This window comes from Taeniopygia guttata, chromosome 26 (genome assembly GCF_048771995.1).
Source record: "Taeniopygia guttata chromosome 26, bTaeGut7.mat, whole genome shotgun sequence".
Classification (NCBI taxonomy): Eukaryota; Metazoa; Chordata; class Aves; order Passeriformes; family Estrildidae; genus Taeniopygia; species Taeniopygia guttata.
In genome coordinates, this window is record NC_133051.1 from 2190246 (window position 1) to 2207141 (window position 16896).

General features: G+C 53.1%; 1 protein-coding gene across 6 annotated transcripts in view; it reads left to right on the plus strand.

The window, feature by feature from the left end:
• The window catches only part of FOXP4 (forkhead box P4), a 61965-nt gene extending 48265 nt beyond the window's left edge, over positions 1–13700 (plus strand). For 5 of the 6 annotated variants that reach the window (XM_072918658.1, XM_030291730.4, XM_072918657.1 and 2 more), the window contains exons 11-17: positions 699–900; positions 994–1070; positions 1201–1302; positions 6024–6145; positions 6250–6316; positions 7107–7273; positions 8418–13700. In XM_072918658.1, the coding sequence (XP_072774759.1) occupies positions 699–900; positions 994–1070; positions 1201–1302; positions 6024–6145; positions 6250–6316; positions 7107–7273; positions 8418–8562 (882 nt within the window). In that variant the 3' untranslated portion in view covers positions 8563–13700. 6 annotated transcript variants of the gene reach the window in all.
• The last annotated feature ends 3196 nt before the right edge of the window (positions 13701–16896 follow it).

Genomic DNA, 16896 nt, shown 5'->3' on the forward strand with positions numbered 1-16896 from the left:
TCCCCATTCCACTGGTTTGTCCCATCCCACAAATTCATCCCCATCCCACAAATTTACCCCCATCCCATGGGTTCATCCCTTATTCCATGGATTCATCCCCAATCCCATGGATTCATCCCCATGCCATGGGTCCATCCCCATGCCATGAGTCCATCCACATCCCATGGATTCATCCCCATCCCATGGGTCCATCCCCATGCCATGGGTCCATCCCCATCCCATGGGTCCATCCCCATGCCATGGGTCCATCCCCATCCCATGGGTCCATCCCCATCCCATGGATTCATCCCCATCCCATGGATTCATCCCCATCCCATGGGTCCATCCCTTATTCCATGGGTCCATCCCTATCCCATGGGTCCATCCCTATCCCATGGGTCCATCCCCATCCCATGGATTCATCCCCATCCCACAAATTCACCCCCCTCCCATGGGTTAATTCCCGTCCCACAGATTGATCCCTATCCCATTGGTTAATTCCCATCCCATGGTTCCATCCCCATCCCATGGGTCCATCCCTTATTCCATGGATTCATCCCCACCCCACGGGCCCATCCCCACCCCTGGCTGCCTCCCACCCTTCCCAAGCCCATCCAGTGCCCCCCTGCCATCCCCTCCTCCAGCTCCGCCGGTATTCCCGGTATTCCCAGGGCTCTCCCAGCCTTCCCAACCCCGTCCCTCCCTGCCTGTCCGTGCAGCTGAACCTGGTCTCCAGTGCCACCCTCTCCAAGAGCACTTCGGACACGTTTCCCGACGGTTTACCTCACCCCCCCACCTCGGCCACGGCGCCCATCACGCCCCTGCGGCAGGGCCCCTCCGTCATCAGCTCTTCCACCTTACACAACGTGGGGCCCATCCGCAGGAGGAGCTCGGAGAAGTTCTGCACCCCCATCTCTTCAGGTGGGCTCCGGGCTGGGGGTCTGCACCCTCCCGGGGGGCTCAGTGGGTCCCTTCGCTCCAGCCCCCCGCTCCCCGTTCCTTGTCCCCCCGCAGAGCTTGCACAGAATCACGAGTTTTACAAAAACGCCGACGTCCGGCCGCCCTTCACGTACGCCTCGCTCATCCGGCAGGTGAGAGCCGCTTTGGGGTCCGGCTGTGCACCCCAAACAACCCCCCCCACCTGCTGAACCCCATCTCTGCCCCTTGGGATGGGTGTCAAACCCTACAAGTGACAGCCTTGTCCCTTCTCCGGCTGCCCAGGCCATCCTGGAGACCCCCGACAGGCAGCTAACGTTGAATGAAATCTACAACTGGTTCACGCGGATGTTCGCCTACTTCCGGAGGAACACGGCCACCTGGAAGGTGAGGCAGCCCTGCCTGCCACCCTGGGCTCTCCCCATTTCCCCAGGCTCACCCCATTTCCCCAGCTTCACCCCATTCCCTCTGGGCTCACCCCTTTGCCCCTGTGTCTCACCCCATTCCCCCCATGTCTCACCCCATTTCCCCCAGGCTCACCCCATTCCCCCCATGTCTCACCCCATTTCCCCCAGGCTCAGGTTCACCCCATTCCCCCCATGTCTCACCCCACATCTCACCCCATTCCCCCCATGTCTCACCCCATTCACCCCATGTTTTACCCCATTTCCCCCATGTCTCCCCCATGTCTCACCCTACGTCTCCCCCCATGCTCACCCCATTTCCCCCATTCTCACCCCATTCCCACCACGTCTCGCCCCATTTACCCCAGGCTCAGGTTCACCCCATTCCCCCCCATGTCTCCCCCATGTTTCACCCCATTTCCCCATTCTCACCCCATTCCCCCACACCTCATCCCATTTCCCCCATGTTTCACCCCATTCCCTCCATGTCTCACCCCATTTCCCCATTCTCACCCCATTCCCTCCATTCTCACTCCATTCCCCCCATGTCTCACCCCATTCCCCCCATGTCTTCCCCCACATCCCCCCCATGCTCACCCCATTCCCTCCATTCTCACCCCATTTCCCCCATGTTTCACCCCATTTCCCCATTCTCACCCCATTCCCCCACACCTCACCCCATTCCCCCCACATCTCCCCCACATCCCCCCCATGCTCACCGCAGCCCCCCAGGCCTGGCTGCTGCAGGAGATGCTCCTGTGCCAAAGGACCAGTTCATTGCCCACCTCTAAAACGGTGCAGGAAGCAATTTTAGGACCAAATCCCACTTTTTTTGCCCCCCAAAACACCTGGCTGGGCTGTGGGGATGCATCACCCCCTGCAGTGGGGTAAAATCCAGGGATTTTCTGTGGAGAGCAAGGCCAGAGGCAGGAGTGAGAGACTGGAAATAACAAATAAGGTTAATGACAACCTGGGGGCAGGTGACAGGGAGGGAGGAGAGGGGACCATCGGCAGGGAAACCCCTCTGCAGCCCCCCACCCCTCTCACAGACCAAAGTTTTTGTCACTGAGGAGGTTTTGTCACCAGCCTGAGCCGCTGGAGTGAATTTTGGGGCAGCACACGAGTGCTGGGGCTGCTCCCTCTTTGTATTTTAGAAATCAGAGCTGGGAAAAGCCGTCTCAGAGGAGCAGGGGGGTGTGGAAGGAGCAGTTCTGTGATTCTGTGATTTCACTTCTTGCCTCAGCCAGGGAAGATTTATTTATTTATTGTTTCCCGCTGCACGTATTTACTGAGGGGCAGCTCAGCCCCCTCCTGCTCAGGGCAGCAAGGAGTGGAGTGGCAGAGGGAAAGCTGCTAGTTTAAATAAAAATAATTAAAATCAGCAAGGTGCGAGTGAGATGGAGCTTTTGGAGAGGCTTGAGGAGGAGGAATCCATTCTCCAGGAGCTCAGGGCCCCCGTGTGTCGCTGCTGCAGATCCAGGCTTTGCTTCCATGGGAGGATTTGGGGTGGATATCAGGGATTTTGGCAAACCCCTGGAATGGAGCAGAGCCCTCTGTGGCCATCACTGCTCCCGAGGCCTCAGTTTCCCCCTCTGCATTGAGGTAATGGCAGGTAAAAATGCCTTTTTCCTGCCTTATTAATGCTGTAAGGAGTAAATATTTTGGGGTTTTTTCTGCAGTTTCCACATACCTCGTGTTAGCAAGGGCAGAGCTGGAGAAGGGCATCCCTCAGTTTTCTGCTTCCCTTTTTTTATTCTTTATTTTTTCCTCTTCTACCACCAAAAAGGGATGGCAGGGGATTAAAGAGAGCTGGTAGGGGGAGGTTAATTCCCTTCCCAACTTGCAGTGCCCAAGGCCAGGCTTCTTCTGAAGGAGAGGGAGACACAGGAAAAAATAACATATTTCCTCTCCTTCAAAACCGCTTTTCTGGGGTTTTTCCCTCATTTCCTGTAGCTTCCCCCTGGGATGGGACCAAGGTGGGGAAGGCACGGGGAGACCCAGCGGGGAGAGGGTGGAGGGTGCAGAGCAAACATCATTAGAGGAGAGAGATGAGGAGCAAACAGAGCAGCTGGGCCTGGCTCTGAGCAAACACTGCCTGGAAACACAAAAGCCACCTCGGGCTGAGGCAGGGGACACGTCCCCTCTGTCCCCAAACCAGGGGCTGGCCTGGCACCTCCTCTGGGACCTGGGAGCAGCACAGGGATGGGGCATGCCAGGCTCCAGGGATGCAGGGTCACATCCTGCCCGCTGCCAGGGTTTATTTTATTTTATTTTATTTTATTTTATTTTATTTTATTTTATTTTATTTTATTTTATTTTATTTTATTTTATTTTATTTTATTTTATTTTATTTTATTTTATTTTATTTTACTTTATTTTACTTTATTTTATTTTATTTTATTTTATTTTATTTTGGTTTTATTTTATTTTGTTTTGTTTTTATTTTATTTTTGTTTTATTTTATTTTATTTTATTTTTAAAAATTTTTTATATTTTACTTTTATTTTATATTTTATTTATTTATTTAATTATATTTTTTATTTTATACTTTATTTTATTTTTTTCTTATTTTTTATTTTATTTTGTTTTGTTTTATTTTCTTTTTCTATTTTTTTATTTTATATTTTATTTATTATTTTATTTTATTTTATTTTATTTTATTTTTTATTTTATACTTTATTTTATATTTATTTTTTATTTTATTTTATTTCCTTAATTTTTATTTTATTATTTTATTTTATTTTATTTTATTTTATTTTATTTTATTTTATTTTATTTTATTTTATTTTATTTTATTTTATTTTATTTTATTCTATTTTATTTTATTTTATTTTATTTTATTCTATTCTATTTTATTCTATTCTATTCTATTCTATTTTAAATTTTAATTTTATCCCCACCTGAGCCTTTCCAGGCCCATCCCCTCCGCTGACTCCAAGCAGGGATGTCACGGGGCAAAAAGGGACATTGTGGGCAGGGCAGGTGGTGGCTTTGCCGCGCTCCTGGGCACAGCCAGGGCTGTTTTGGGACAAAAGGATGTGTCACCTGGCACCTGTGTGTCACCTGGTACATGTGTGTCACCTGGTACATGTGTGACACCTGGTTCATGTGTGTCACCTGGTACATGTGTGTCACCTGGCACAGCGGGATGGAGGGAGGGAGGGAGGATGGATGGATGGATGGAATTGAGGATGGATGGATGGATGGATGGATGATGGATGGATGATGGATGATAGATGGATGGATGGATGATGGATGGATGAGGGATGGATGGATGGATGGATGGATGGAGACACAGGTGGATGGATTCATGGATGGATGGATGGAACCATGGGTGGAATCATGGATGGATGGATGGAATCATGGAGGGATGGAACCATGGATGGAATCATGGATGGAGGGATGAATTATAGGATGAATGGATGAATGGATTCATGGAGGGATGGATGGATGGAAGGAACGATGGATGGATGCAGGGATGGAGAAATAGGTGGATGGAATAATGGATGGATGGATGGAACCATGGAGGGATGGAACCATGGATGGAATCACGGATGGAGGGATGGATTCATGGATGGATGGAACCATGGAGGGATGGATTCATGGATGGATTCATGGATGTAGGAATGGATTATAGGATGAATGGATTCATGGAGGGATGGATTCATGGATGGATGGATGGATGGATGGAACGATGGATGGAGGAATGGGTGGATGGACTAACGGATGACAAGGGAAGAGCCCAGCTTTGTTTTTCTCCTCAAATTCCAGCCGAAGGGCCGATGCTGGTGCCGTTTGCCGAGTTCTGGCCGCTCTGGCCCTCGAAGGCACGGGGGGGGCTCAGTCCTTGTGTCTCCTTTTGCCTTGTTGTGCTGGCCAGGCTCCTTTGTTTATACAGCCCCCGTTCGACCTTTTAAATTGCTGTTAATGTTTTAGCGTAACGAATTAGTCTCTCATCACGAATCAGGACTCAAAATAAAAAAAAAAAAAGGAGAGAAAAAAAAACCCTCCGAGGCCAACTTCCTGAAATTGGGGTCATTCTCATTTGCAAGGCAGAGAATCTGAGAACCCTAATGCAAGGAAATTTATTCAAAGGCAGAGCCCCGGCGTGATTAGGCCCTTTGTAATTATAGCTCGGAGAGATTCCACTCCAGCCTCCTGCCTCCCTCATGGATTAGCAAGTGAGTCGGAAAAATACACAGGATTTAATTAGAGGCAAATTAAAATTGGTAATGAAATAGGGGCAGTAGCAAATGGCAGGGAGTTGGAAGGGGAAAAGGGAGCTGGTATCTCTCGGGGCTGCGCTGTCTGCCTACGTGTGTGTCTCTTTATTTTACATTTAGAAATGTAAAGATGGTCGATGTAAAGAAGAAAGGGAGGGAAAGGACCAAAACAGGAGAGGAGGGGTGGGTGGGGGGAAAGGAAAAGGAAGGGAAAGAGGAGCTGGCTTTGCTGAGCATCACCAGAGCTGGTGGAGCTGCTGTCCCTCGTCCCACCCCGTCCCCACCTTCCTCAGCATCAGGCAGGGTCGTGCCCCACGTGCAGTTTGGGGTCGTGAGCACTCAGTGCCAGTGCAGGCAGCACCCAGGGGCTGTGGGGAGAATTTGGGTGGCAGGACACCCCCAGGAGCTGTGGGGCTGGGGAGGGAGGAGGGCGGTGAGGAAGATGAGGGTCTGGCACTGACCCAGAGCCGCGTGCCCGCAGAACGCCGTCCGCCACAACCTGAGCCTGCACAAGTGCTTCGTGCGCGTGGAGAACGTCAAGGGCGCCGTGTGGACCGTGGACGAGCACGAGTACCAAAAGCGAAGGCCACCAAAGATGACAGGGTGGGTGCTCCTCCCCCGTGGGACACGGCCCCAGAGCTGCCACCACCACCCCGGTCCCCAGGGATGCTCAGCCCTGCATCCCTCTGCTTTCTCTCTTCCTGCAGGAGTCCCACCTTAGTCAAAAATATGATTTCAGGACTCGGTTACGGAGCACTTAATGCAAGTTACCAGGTAAGGACCCAGCCCTGGTCCTGACAGGGACATGGGGACACTCAGCCCTCCACAGTCCTGATCTCCACTGGGGTCTTGCTTCTCCTCAGGAAATGAGGGACAAGGGGGATGGGTTCAGCCTGAACGAGAGGAAATTTAGGTTTGATATATGGACATCATTCCCTGTGAGGGTGGGGCACAGGTTCCCAGAGCAGCTGTGGCTGCAGGAACCGGCCTTAATACTGACAACTAAATACTGAAATATTTAGAATACAACGAGAGGACAGCCATAATGGCATGAAATTCCAAAGAATTTGTTGGGATCTGCTTGGCTGCTCCGTCCCTGGGAGCGTCCAAGGCCAGGCTGGACAGGGCTTGGAACAACCTGGGATGGTGGAAGGTGTCCTGTCACTGTTGAGGCAGGACCGGAATGAAGAGACTTTGATCAGAAGGCTGTTGAGAGTAAAAATCTTGGTTTATTCAAAATACACCGCTCTTTTATACAGAGCTTTGTGAGAACCAGCTCTATTGGTCCTGAAGTGAAAATAACTTACACCATTAGTGCAAAGTGTTTGATGCATAGTGATAAAATTTAACTATAAATAATGTGAAAAACAAGAGACATAAAGAATTATTTACATTCCTCTTCAGCTCTTTCTCAGGCTTCTGCCTGGCTAAAAATTCTCAGTTTCTTTCTTTGACTGAATCTAAGACCCACAGTGTCCCTGCCCACGACGGGGAGGGTGGGATGAGACGGGATTTAAGGACCTTCTGACCCAAATTCCGTGCCAACCCGTGCTCCCTGTCGCAGGCTGCGCTGGCGGAGAGCAGCTTCCCCCTGCTCAGCAGCCCCACCATGATCAACACCAGCTCGGCCAGCGCCATGCTGCACGTGGGCCACGACGACGTCAGCAGCACCGTGGAGCAGGTCAACAGCAATGGCAGCAACAGCCCCCGCCTGTCCCCGCAGCAGTACAGGTCAGCCTGGCCCTGCCGGGGTGCTGAGCGGGGCTGGCACATGGGTTTGGGGTTTGGGTTCCATCCCCAGGGTGAGGGGTTTGGGTTCCCATCCCCAGGGTGAGGGGGTTTGGGTTCCTGTCCCCAGGGTGAGGGGGTTTGGGTTCACATCACCAGGGTGAGGGGTTTGGGTTCCATTCCCAGGGTGAGGGGTTTGGGTTCCCATCACCAGGGTGAGGGGTTTGGGTTCCCATCCCCAGGGTGAGGGGGTTTGGGTTCCTGTCCCCAGGGTGAGGGGTTTGGGTTCCCATCACCAGGGTGAGGGGGTTTGAGTTCCTGTCCCCAGGGTGAGGGGGTTTGGGTTCCCATCAACAGGGTGAGGGTGGTTGGGTTCCTGTCCCAAGGGTGAGGGGGTTTGGGTTCCATCCCCAGGGTGAGGGGGGTTGGGTTCCCATCAACAGGGTGAGGGGGGTTGGGTTCCTGTCCCAAGGGTGAGGGGGGTTGGGTTCCTGTCCCAAGGGTGAGGAGTTTGGGTTCCTGTCCCAAGGGTGAGGAGTTTGGGTTCCTGTCCCAAGGGTGAGAGGGGTTCTGGAGCAGGAATTTCAAGGAGTTTTGGGTGTTGGCTCCTGTTCCCAGGGTGAGGGGGGCTCTGGATCAAAATCTTCGGGGAGTTTTGGGTGGTAGCACCCACTACCCGAGGCTGAAGGCTCCCCCTCCCCACAGTGACCCAGAGCTGCTTGTGGGCTCCCACTCTCAGGGCAAAAGAGGGTTTTGGCTCCTGTCCCCAAGGCAAGGGGGCTCTGGACCAAATAATTCAGGGAGTTTTGGGTGATGGGATCAGCTCCCCGAGGCTGAAGGCTCCCTCTCCCCACAGCCACCAGGAGCTGCTTGTGCTCTCAGAGCAAGGGTGGTTTTGGCTCCTGTTCCCAGGGTGAGGGGGGCTCTGGACCAAAAACTTTGGGGAGTTTTGGGTGGTAGCACCCACAACCCGAGGCTGAAGGCTCCCCTTCCCACAGCCACCAGGAGCTGCTTGTGGGCTCCTGTTCCAGGCAAGGAGAGTTTTGGGTCCCATCCCCAGGGCGAGGGGGCTCCTGGAGCAGAAACTTGGAGGGGTTTTGGGTGGTGGGACCCACTCCCCGAGGCTGAGGGCTCCCGTTCCCCGCAGCCACCCCGTGCACGTGAAGGAGGAGCCGGCCGAGGCGGAGGACGACAGCAGACCCGTGTCGCTGATGGCCGCCACCAACCAGAATGTGACGATCCCCGACGACAGGGACCTGGAGGAGGAGCTGCCGGTGGAAGACTTGTCCTAAGGACTCCTTCCTCCTCCCCCACCAAGGGGCAAACCCTTCCCACCCTCCTGGACGGAGACCAAGCCACGCTCCCACCTCCCCAAGGTGACCTTGGCGTTACCCTGGTTCTTTCAAGGCACTTCCACAAAGCAAAAAGGTTTTCCTTGGGACGACGACGATGACAACGCCACTGACCTGTTGCTGCTGGCGTGTCCCTCACGCCGCCACTGCCCGGGGACGGACTGGCCCCACCATGACACGAGAAGCAAAACCCCAAGAGCTGGACTTTTCCTGCCTTCCTCCCTTGGTTAGTGACTGGTGGACGAGGATGGTAGGTTGGTTGTTGCTGTCCGAAATGGTCCCTCCTCCGTCCCCTCTTCCCCCGTGGTGCCCGCGCCCCGGGGAGCGATGGCAGGACGTCACCTCCGTGTCCCCCGCTGGGTTTTGCACTACGGAGGGATCGTGGACCCTGCCCACGTGCTGCCTCCACCCAGCTTTGGGGGAAGAAACAGCAGAAACGGGGCTGAACCCTCTGCCGGATGTGGGGTTTGCCACGGAGCCGGGATGGACACGGACCAGCGCGGTGGTGGGACAGTGTCCTCTTGTCACCTCTGCCTGGCAAGCAGAGCGGCCTCCCAGATTGCCCACCCTCCCTGAGCCCCAGCTGCTGGGGGGCTGCTGGCCCCAGCGGTGCTGACCACCCCAGCAGTGCTGACCATCAGTACTGACCACCCCCAGCAGCACTGACCACCCCCAGCAGTGCTGACCATCAGTGCTGACCACCCCAGCAGTGCTGATCACCCCCAGCAGTGCTGACCATCAGCACTGACCATCCCCAGCAGTGCTGACCATCTGTGCTGACCACCCCAGCAGCACTGACCATCCCCAGCAGTTCTGACCAGCAGTGCTGACTACCCCAGCAGTGCTGACCATCAGTGCTGACCATCCCCAGCAGCACTGACCATCCCCAGCAGTGCTGACCACCCCAGCAGCACTGACCATCAGCACTGACCACCCCAGCAGCACTGACCACCCCCAGCAGCACTGACCACCCCAGCAGTGCTGACCACCCCCAGCCAGGACACAGCTCCCTCCTTCCTGCTGGACATGGGCCGCAGCGGTGCCACCTCCCAGCCAGCAGGGATGGCCACTGCTTCCATTTCACTTCAGGGAAAAGCTCCCTGTGCCTCCCATTCCACCCCCAAAGCTGGGCCAGGGGCTCGGTGGAGCAAAGGGGCAAGATCCCCATGGCTGAGCACCTGCAGAGGACATGGGGGTCATCAGAGCTGGCCCTGGAGGATCCCTGTGGTGGCCAAATCTGGCCATGGCCCCTGTGCTGAGCCTGCTGCTGGTGGGGGGTGTGGGGGGAGGAAATTCTGCTTTTCATCTTTTCTTTTCCTCATCCTTTTGTTTGCGTCCAGATGGGAAGATACCAAAAGATTTCTAGAGACAGAAGGTCCGTAGTTCAGGTGAACAGATGGTATTCATGCCAAAAAAAAAAAAAAAAAAAAAAAGAAACCACAAAAAAATTAATAATAATGTGAACAACGCAACCAAACACCCCTCCTCTCCCTGCTCTTTCTTTCTGGGGTGCTGATGTGGGTACCCAGTGCCAGGCTCCTCCTGGGAGGCAGCGTGGCATTGCCAGTGTTCCCGTGGTGGCTTTGGGGAGCATCACCTTCCCTCAGGAGCATCCCCTTCCCTCAGGAGCATCCCTTCCCTGGCACCATCCCCTTCCCTGGCACCATCCCCTTCCCTGGCACAGCCGGGCTGGCTCTGGCTGTGCTGGCACCCAGCAGGGCCACGAGGGATTTGCTGTCCTGGACCTGGAGCTGCTCTGGTTTTTAAAGCCACCTCTGGGCCCTCCGAAGCGACCCCGAGGTCTCCTCTGCCCCTCTCCGTCCCCGTTATCCCGGGATGTGACATTCCCGGGGGGTTGTGTCGCCGCTGGCATCCCGGGAGCCGCGTTTTGGGCTGGAAGTGCCACACCCAGAGCCGTGGGTCAGGGGAAGGTGTCACCCATCCCCGTGTGTCACCTCTGTGACCCCCCCGAGGAGTTCCCGGCGCTGTGGGGTGAGCCTGGGCTCCTCTCATCCTTCTCCTTGCCCAGCGCATCCTCCGTGCCCGGCTGGCTGCGGGGCCTGGGGCGGTCCCTGTGCCCCCCTGTGCCACCCCTGTGTCCCCGGGGGTGTCCCGGGGGTGTCCCCGGGGGTGTCCCGGGGGTGTCCCCGGGTGTGTCCCGGCTCGGTGGGGCGCTGCCCGTGCCTATCCCGGGATTTCCCCGCTCCCCCGGTCACCCCTCTAGGTGTCACCCGCGGCTGCCGGTGCCGAGCCAGGACCGCGCTTCCCTCCGGAGCGTTCCCGGAGCGTTCCCGGAGCGTTCCCGGCTTATTCCTGCCTCCTTCCCGGCTCATTCCCGGTTTATTCCTGCCTCCTTTCCGGCTCATTCCCGGCTCATTCCCAGCCCATTTCCCAGCTCATTCCAGGTGCATTCCTGGAGCATTCCTGCCTCATTCTCGGCTCATTCCTGGAGCATCCCCGGCTCATTCCCGGCTCATTCCAGGCGCATTCTCGGCATATTCCCGGCTCATTCCTGCCTCATTCCCAGCTCATTCCAGGCGCATTCCTGGAGCATTCCTGCCTCATTCCCGGAGCATCCCCGGCTCATTCCTGCCTCATTCCAGTCTCATTCCCAGCTCATTCCTGTCTCATTCCCGGAGCATCCCTGGCTCATTCCCGCCTCATTCCCCGTGCCCAGCCCCTTCCCGGCCTCTGCCGGGCACCAAAGACCCTGCCCGGGCTGGGGGGCACCTTTTTCTGCCACATCCCTGTCATTCCCAGTCCATCCCCGTCCATCCCAGTCCATCCCTGTCATTCCCAGTCCATCCCCGTCCATCCCAGTCCATCCCTGTCGTTCCCAGTCCATCCCCGTCCATCCCAGTCCATCCCTGTCATTCCCAGTCCATCCCAGTCGTTCCCAGTCCATCCCTGTAATTCCCAGTCCATCCCCATCAATCCCAGTCCCCCCCCCCATCCTTCCCAAGGAGCTGCGAGCACCGTGGATTTTCCCCATCTACTTTATTATTTCCTCTTTTTATATTTTTTTTCCTGGTTTTCCCCCTTTTTTATTTTCTTTTTCTCTCCCTTTTCCATGTTTTCCCCCTTTTCCTCTTCTCCTTTTTTCTTCCTTTTTCCTTATTCTCCTTATTCCCCCTTTTTCCTCTCTTCCTTGTCTATTTTTTCTTTATTCCCCTGATTTCCCTTTTTTCTTTTTGCCTTCATTTTTCTTTATTCCCCTTTCTCCCTCTCTCCTTTTTCCTTTTTCCATTTCCTTTTTTCTTTTTCTTTCTTTCCTTTTTTCTTTTTTTTCCCTATTTTCTTTTTTCTTCTTCCCACTTTTCCCCCCTATTTTTCCCTTTTTCCTCCATTTTTCTTTCTACTTTTCCCCTTTCCTTTCCTTTTTCTTTACTCCTTTTTTTTTTTCCATTTTTTTCCCTCCCTTTTATTTTTTATTTTTCACCTTTTTTCCCCCACTCCTTAATTTAAGTCATTTTTGGAACAAGTTTACAGCTGCCATGGGGGTTTTATCACCTTTTGCTGCTTTATTCCTGGGAAGGAGCAGGAAGGGCTGGACCCTCCAGACTTTGGGATGCTCTCACCCTCCGCAGGTTTTTGGGATTTTGGAAATTATTATCCCTCTTTTCCATCACCCTCACTGATTTTGGGGGGGTTCAGTAGCTGCTCCCCTTTTCCTCCTCTCCCTTTTTTTTTTTTTTCCCACCTCCTCGGGGTGTGATTATTTTTTTAAACTTTTCCACAGGTACAAACACCCCCAAAATCCTGCAGATCCCCATGGATTCAGCCAAAATCCCCCATCACCCCCAAACCCACAGGGACCTGACTCCTTCCCCTCTGCTCCGAGAATTCCCGATGCTCCTTGGCCCCATCCCGGCTCCCAAGAGCACTCCCTAGATATTATATATATAAAAATAAATATATCAATATAAAAAAGGATTTTTTCTTTTAAATATCCTTGAAACACAATGCACAGGTTTGGAAAAGCCCAGTGGCTCCAGGTGATGCCTTTTCCCCCCGGGAATTCCACGATTCCAGTTTGATACTCAGGGGTAAATTTAATTTTTTCTCTTACCCCCAGCCAGCCTGGCCACCTCTGCAGGCTCCCACCCCTCTGCTTCATTTTGGGTTGGAATTTTCCGGAATTCTGCGAGTTTTACCTCAAACGCTGCGGGAGGGAGGATCAAGGACCAAACACGTGGCAGAATTGTGTGTCTGTATATATTGAGATAGAAATATTCTGGCTTTCCACCTACCAACACAAATTGTACTTTTTTTTGTTTGGTTTTGATTTTTTTGGGAGGGAGTGGGGTGGTTATTCTGTATTTTTGTGATTTATTTCCTGTTTCTCTCCACCCTTGGGGCACTTCTGTGAGGGGCAACTGTGGACACCTCCCTGGGCCTTAAAGGCATTTTTCTGGTATCTCCCACTGAAGGAATTACTTTTCCATGTTGGTTTTTTTTGTTGTTGTTGTTTTTCTGTTTTTTTTTTAATTAATTCCTCAATTATTTCTTTTCCCCAAACCTGGGGAAGGGGGTCAGACCCCAGCGCTGGGAGGGAGGAGCTGCTGGAGAGGAGCAGCAGCTGAACCTGCGTCAAACCAAAGGGTTTCTTTGCTTTGTTTACACCCCTGGCCAACCTCAGCATCCCCCTGGATTTCGGTTTTTGTCCTGGAAGCGCTGGGGAAGGCCGGGACACTCCAGAGCCAGGGGCTGGTGGAGGGGTGGGGATGGATCCATGACAGATTGGGGACATCCAGCCCTGCCACGACCTTTTTTTTATTTTGTTTGGTTGGTTTTTTCCCTGTTTTTTTTTTGTTTTATCGGCGCTGGGTGGGGAGGTGATGCTGGGGAGGTGGGGTGAGCTGCGAGGGGGCAGAGGGAGGGTGGGTGTGTAAAAAGTGACCCCTTCCCTCCCTCCCCTGCCTGCCCTGCCTCAAGGAACTCGCCTGGCTGTGTCTTTGTACTCGAGCTCCGTGTGTCTGCCTGGGCAGACGGTAAACCCTTGTACAGTAGGTCTAGCTGCATGTAATCTGTATGGACAACGGCATTATAAAATGCAATAAAAGAAATTACCTATCGTGCTGCTGCTGGCCTGCTTTGCTTAAGGTTGTTGGAGAGGGGTGGGGAAAAAAAAAACAACAAAAAAAAACAAAAAAAAATGGAGAGTTTTTACAGAATTCACTGATTTATTGAGCTCTGAGATCTGTCTGTGAGCCCCAACCTGAAAACCTCCAGGGATGGCGACTCCAGCGTCTCTCTGGGCACCTCCTTCCCAATCCCTGAGCCCCTTTCCAGGGAGGAAATCCTTCCAGAAAATCCTGCCAGGAGCAATGGTCAGCCCGGGAAAGGAGAGGGGCCAAAAGTGGCTTCATCTGCTCGGTGAGTGTTGGGGTGAGCTGGGGGCTGCAGCAGCTCTGGGGCTTTTGGGGTCCCATCTCCCCTTTCCCATCTCTGGGGTTTTAATTTCTCATTTTTCCCCCAGCACTGATGGATTTAACACTTGAAGATTTTAACTTTTAAACTAGAAACTTTTCTATCCCTTTTTTTTTTTTTTTAGTTGCTTTTTTTAGGGGTTTTTTTTTTGGTTTTTTTTTCCCTTGGCACAGACATGAAAGCTCTCCCAGTTTGATTGCAAAACCAGCCAGTGGATGGGAGGGGACACTGGGACGATTTCCTGCACCCCAAAAAAACGCTGGCAGGAGGCACCCACCCCTCTCCTGCTCCACATGGATCCCTCCCTTCTCTCCAGCTGGGCCCTAAATCCATGGGATTTTTGCCCACCCCAATACTTTCCCCCAAATCTTTGGGATTTTTGCCCACCTCGATGCTTTGCCCCAAATCTTTCCCCAAATCTTTGGGATTTTTGCCCACCCCGATGTTTTGCCCCAAATCTTTGGGATTTTTGCCCACCTCAATGTTTTCCCCCAAATCTTTCAGATTTTTGCCCACCTCGATGTTTTGCCCCAAATCTTTCAGATTTTTGCCTATCCGGATATTTTGCCCCAAATCTTGGGCCACTCATTCCTGGGCCACCCCTGCTCTGGGGGCTCAAAAAATGGGGAGAATTATAATTATGGGAAGGAAAAGCCCAGGAATGGTGGGATTTTTGCCCACCCTGATGCTTTGTCCCAAATATTTGGGATTTTTTCCTCACCCCTGAAGCAGAACTGGGGGAAGTCACTGCCTTGGATAACCCAGAGCCAGCACAGCTTCCAAAAGAACCCAAAAAAGGAGGAAGAACCTCATTTTTTAAAAGGAAGAACTTTTTTTTTTTTAAAGGGGGTTTTGGGTTTGATTTTTTTCTTAAATGAGCATTGAGAAATTGCAATATCTAGGTCAGGAAGGGAAATGTCCAAAGGGTTTTTGCTTTTGGGCCTTCCCTGAGCCTCTGGTGCCTTGGGGGGTCTCTGTGGGGCATCCCCTGGGATTGGGGCCAAGAAGGGACCCCAAAACACTTGGGCCACTCATTCCTGGGGAGAAGGATAATTGTGGGAAGGAAAAGGCCGGGAGTGGTGGGAGCAGGCCCTGGGTGGGTGTCAGCTCCCACTTCTGCCAGCCCAACCTCTCCAGAAGCTTCAGCTCATCCCCACCTGTGCAGAAACCTGGGATGGAACACAGAGCGGAGGGAAATTTGGGGGAAGTTTTTAATTTTTCCATCTTCCAAAGATTGGATGTTCACAGAGCCCCAATTAATTTATTAATTTTTTTTAATATCGAATGTCCATTTCCTTCTTTTTTTTTTCTTTTTTTTTTTTAATTATTTACAGAAATAGCTCGTGACTCATCAGAATCTCTCAGCAGCACATGTAAAACACTGGGGTCATTCACTGCAGACACACCAGGCAGGGTTTGAGGAGGTTATTTTGTTTAGAGACTTTGTGCGTGCGCAGGGATAGGAGAATTCTGCTCCACGGATCAGGGGGTGATGGCTCAGACCCCAAAAAAACACGGCTGGGGCTGCAAAGCCCAGCTCTGTCCCAGGACCCAGCCCCATCCCACCACACTCTGCAGCCCCAGGGCTCTTTCATTCCTTCTTTTCCAGGATCACACGCCTTTTCTCTTATTTATTTATTTGATTTTCCAAGCCTCTGCCCAGGGATTGATGCAGGGATGTTGCAAAACCCTCTTTGAAGCGAGAAGTCGAGGCTTTAGTGCTAAATCCTCGCCGGAGACGGGAAGGTCAAGGAGGTTTCAATCTCCAACGCCTCCAGTCTGGGGCACGGGGAGCTGGGGGGAACCCGCAGGTTTTGGGGTGCAGATCTGGGGATTTGGGGGTGTAAATCCAGGAGGGTTTAGGGTGCAGATCTGGAGGGGTTGGGGTGCAGATCTTGGGGCTATGGGGTGCAGATCTGAGGATTTTGGGGTGTAAATCTGGGGATTTGGGGGTGCAGATCTGGGGGTTTTGGGGTGTAGATCTGGGGATTTGGGGGTGTAGATCCGGGGGGGTTTGGGGTGCAGATGTGGGAGTTTTGGGGCACAGATCCAGAGTTTTGGGGTACAGATCCACAGTTTTGGGGTACAGATCCAGGGGCTATGGGGTGCAGATCTGGAGGTGATGAGATGCAGATCTGGGAGTTTTGGGGTGCAGATCCGGGGGGATTTGGGGTGCAGATCTGGGGGTTTTGGTGTGCAGATCCAGGGGGATTTGGGGGAGCAGATCTGGGGGTTTTGGAGTGCAGATTCAGGGGTTATAGAGAGTGCAGATCTGCGGGTAATGGGGTGCAGATCTCGGGGTTTTAGTGTGTAGATCTGGAATTGTGGGATGTAGATCCGGGGGTTTTGGGGTGCAGATCTGGGGATTTGGGGGAGCAGATCTGGGGGTGATGAGGTGCAGATCTAGGAGTTTTGGGGTGAGATCTGGGCATTTTGGGGTGAAGATCTGGGGGTTTTGGTGTGTAGATCCAGGGGTTTTGGGGTGCAGATCCGGGGGGATTTGGGGTGCAGATCTGGGGATTTTGGTGTGTAGATCTGAGGGGTTTGGGGTGCAGATCTGGGGGAATTTGGGGTGCAGATCCGGGGTTTTTGGGGTGCAGATCTGGGGATTTGAGGTACAGATCCGGGGTTTTTGGGGTGCAGATCCAGGGGAGGTGGAGCCCAGCCCCTGCTCCCCGCGAGGAGCACCGGGAGCTGCGGGAGCCGGGCTGGGTTGACTTTGGCAGCGGCGGCGGTGGAGCCGGGAGCGGTGCCGGGTGCCAGGGCTGGGGAATGTGGCTCAGGGCAGCCACAGCCCCACAGGAGCGGCCTTGTTTTCCCAGAGCCAGCCAGGCCCCACCGCCT